General features: G+C 37.1%; 1 protein-coding gene across 1 annotated transcript in view; it reads right to left on the bottom strand.

Annotated features, from left to right (window-relative positions):
- LOC106868467 (ammonium transporter Rh type B) overlaps positions 1–3,899 on the bottom strand; it is a 67,266-nt gene that overhangs the window by 2,690 nt on the left and 60,677 nt on the right. The window contains exon 10 of the mRNA XM_014913738.2: positions 2,914–3,092. Within this exon, the coding sequence (XP_014769224.1) occupies positions 2,914–3,092 (179 nt within the window). The remainder of the gene's footprint in view (positions 1–2,913; positions 3,093–3,899) is intronic.

Below are 3,899 nucleotides of genomic sequence, written 5' to 3'. Positions count from 1 at the left end.
GGATTGGGTCGTCTTTAGGTAAATCCATGATCAGGAACAACGATTAAATAGAAAGGCCTCGCGAGCAGAAGGAAAGAATTGTTACGCAGTGCCCCATTTTTATTCCATGCACCTCTTTAAATCTGCTAGCATTCATTTTCATTTTCCTTCAATAGGGATAAAAATTATTTCCTTTTATTCATCATATTGTACTACTTAACCATTCTTTCTGATCAGGGATTTACTTAAAGAAGACCCGATCCAACTGGATTTAATTGGGTACTCCTTCCCTCCTGGACTTAACGAACCACAACAAATACCATTGATGAGGAACATTTATTCACTGATGGGGGAATACTTAACTTAGAGAGTCATCGCTCGATACGATGCTCCAGTATGTGAGACATCCTAGAAACAGCTGTCAGAGACTATCTTTATCAGTTTGAGCTATTTTTACCATTCGTTATATAACTAAGTCTTAGATTGGATTAAAAGAAATTAAATGTCCTTGTCCTGCATTGCCTAATCGTCTGCGCTCCTAACCACTTTAACCTATACGTACTGACTCAAAGGTATGTCACATATATATGTGTGTGTGTGTGTAAGAAAAATAGATGACACAGGAGAAACGATTGTTATGTTATGAACTTCATTAGCTAATAGCTGTTTCTGCTATAAGATGCCGTGGATTCTTAGTTGAGTGTCTGAATTACATCCTATATCTTTATCGGAGCTTCGATTTATTTTGGAAGGAAGAATTACATTTGTGCAATATACAAGGAAAGGTTTTCCAGTGAGGAAGTATATAAAAAGTGTATTCCAAAAGGCAATTAGATTTACAAGTAGAAAAATATAGGTCTATATACACGCACACACTCAAAGACACATGCGTGCGTTTGTATATGTACGTATATATTTCTCAACTCGTAAATCTACTAGTATATGTGAGAGGGGAGATGGTGAGACTCTTAGCAACTAATGTAATCATAGGTGCTTTTGTTTACGCTTTGAAAGTGTATTTTCTTTAAACGGTGCCACTTTCTGTCCCTAAATTTAGAGGCTTGATTATTTATATGTATGTAGAGATACACACAAAACATACCAGAGACAAAAATGTAGTGGTGTCAATATGATCAACTTAACACATTAAAGCTGTGTTACAATATATAGCTGACGTGACTGGGTGCAACTCCGCGCTCTCAGCAAGTCCATAAGTGATGTTATCGCAGGACAAATAGATAGATAGATAGATAGATAGATAGATAGATAGATAGATAGATAGATAGATAGATAGATAGATAGATAGATATGGCTGGGTGGTAAGAACTTTGCATCCCAATCAAATGGTTCTGGGGTCAGTCACACAGCGAGGGACCTTATGCAGCTATCTTCTGCTGTTGCTTCGTGCCAACCAAAGCATTGTGCGTGGGTTTAGTAGACGGAAACTGAAATATACCAATTCCTTAGTTTTCGTCTATCTTCACTAAAATATTATTGCTTTCACAAAACTATTCATCAAGCCAACCTAGTTTCTGTGTCCTTATTCTTTCTAATATCCACCTTCTTATATCTTGAGGGGACACCCTGACATCTCCTTCATCCTTTCTTCCTTTTCAGCAGGAATAGCTATATAACCAGACACTTTTTCCTGTTCTTGCTTTATACTTTAACCCTTCAAAAGCTGGTGCAATTCCACGTCCTTCAATACTGTTCTCCCACCTTGTCAAGGGTTCTTGTCTTGCTAGTTACATGGTGATTTCACAAGTGTAAGGGCCATAAGAATAGCAACTAATATATTATTTAAAATGGCTGACATAAGGAAGGGCATTCAGTTCTAGAAACCATCCTGTTGAACCTGATGATGATGATGATGATGATGATGATGATGATGACAATGCCAATGACAATGATGATGACAACGACGACGACGATGATTACGACGATGACGATGATGACAACAATGATGATGATGACGACGACGACGACGACGAATGAATGAATGAATGAATGAATGAATGAATGAATGGTAAATGGATCTCATGTCGTCAAGTGTTCCAGTCACTTAAACAGCGAAACCTATTCATTTGAATTACAGTGTAAATGGATGAATATTCAACATATACTTCTATCCTTGACATAATCTTCAGGCAGACCTGGCGTAAGAGTGCGTGAGCATAAACATTAAAACGGAATTGAATGCCAGCAGCGAATGCTGATACTGTTTTGTGACTTGAAGTAATTCTTTTTGCAATTATTATACTGTGTAACAACATTTTTATTTTATTTTATTTTATTTTTTGCCTTTGATCAATAAGTTGTATATCTTATTTGCTTCTATATAGAAATCAAAGCAAATGACTACTATTCCCTTCAAACTTTGCTTTTGGGACCTAGACATTAATGTTTGATGCTGACTTATTTTCCATCACATTTCAGATAAATTCAGTACTGAATTGCTGAAGCATAAATATCGTTATAGCAAATAATCTGCTCAATACCAAAGATTTGCTTGTCAGTTGCTTGACCTTGACCATTACAGTATGTGCCTTAGTGGCTGACAATAGGTGCATCTCTGATCATAAGCAGTAGTGGGAGAGCAGCATAACCATGTGTTGAGAGGGATTCTTTGGGTGAGGTTTGAATAAACGTAACAAAAGCAAAGTTTAAAAGAAATATTTGCCATTTTTCATACTTTTTATGTGTAAGGAAATAGGAAATAACAGTTGCTACTCAAAGACAAAACTCGTGTTGCACAGTGTTATCCTCTGACTGAGTGTGATGAATTGAAATTAATATTGCTATTAACTGAGAGATTTTTAAGCTGTTTAATTTGTTTTAGCCATCACCACGAAGCCTGTGCTACAGCATATATCTCATTGATGTAATAACTACAGAACTGAGCTGATGGCTTGATTTCTGGAAAGTAATTGTTACCTGTTAGAGCTCCCCCAACGACAGCAATAGCCAGGGTAATAACAAGAGCTAGCATCTGAAATCCTCCTTGTTCAATGGCACTTCTTCCAGCTCCTAGTTCTACCGACAAGTCACTTCCATTTCGAATAAACTCTGTGTCGTTGCTTGCAGGACGACGGAGCGGAAAATGTTCATAGAGACTGGAAAATGCAAAATGAAGAAAATGTTAATTCTTTAATATGTGAGTATATGCGTGAGTGCTTGCGTGCGCACGTATGGCGTTTATGTGTGTGTTGGGAAGAAGAGTATCTGTGTGTATTAGTAGGTATTTGCCGAAGTTAGTAAGTACATAAGTAGTAGTGTTCGTATAAGATAAAAAGTAAAATAAGGAATACTGCATTTACACAAACCTTCACACATACATACATATTTCTATTCATGTGTATTTTTGGAAGACGTGTTGAGATATAAACTAGATTTTGGTTCTGATGTGTGCTATAGGTAAAGATAACTAATGGTGTATGGCTGCTATTTATGTATACTTGTATGCATGTACTGTATGTATATAAGTGCTACGTACACTGAAAAACAATAGGCATGTAAATATCACTGCTGTGCGTTAATGCACATATATCTTGATGTGTACATGTAGAGGCTTCAGTGTATGTATGTATGCATGTATGTATGTATGTATAGTTACGCGTAATTGAGCATATGAATGTACATTAACTACTGACACAACGAAGGCGATATACAGAATCGGTTGTTTGATCATACGTGATCAGTAGTATGCGCCAATAGATGACCAGACACAGAATTCGAGAGACGTTGCAACTGTCATGTGGGTTCCATAGACTACCGATAGGACACGTAAAATAAGTCAACTTGCGATTACTTCCTGAAGCAGAGTCAGTTCACCAGGTGCTTAGCGCCAACTCCACAACTTTCTTTTAATGGAAAGGTTGTATAAACACACACACACACACACACACACACACACACACACA

This window comes from Octopus bimaculoides, chromosome 20 (assembly GCF_001194135.2).
Source record: "Octopus bimaculoides isolate UCB-OBI-ISO-001 chromosome 20, ASM119413v2, whole genome shotgun sequence".
Taxonomy (NCBI): Eukaryota; Metazoa; Mollusca; class Cephalopoda; order Octopoda; family Octopodidae; genus Octopus; species Octopus bimaculoides.
The sequence above is the reverse complement of the archived record's forward strand: the minus strand, read 5'-3'. Positions and strand labels throughout refer to the sequence as shown.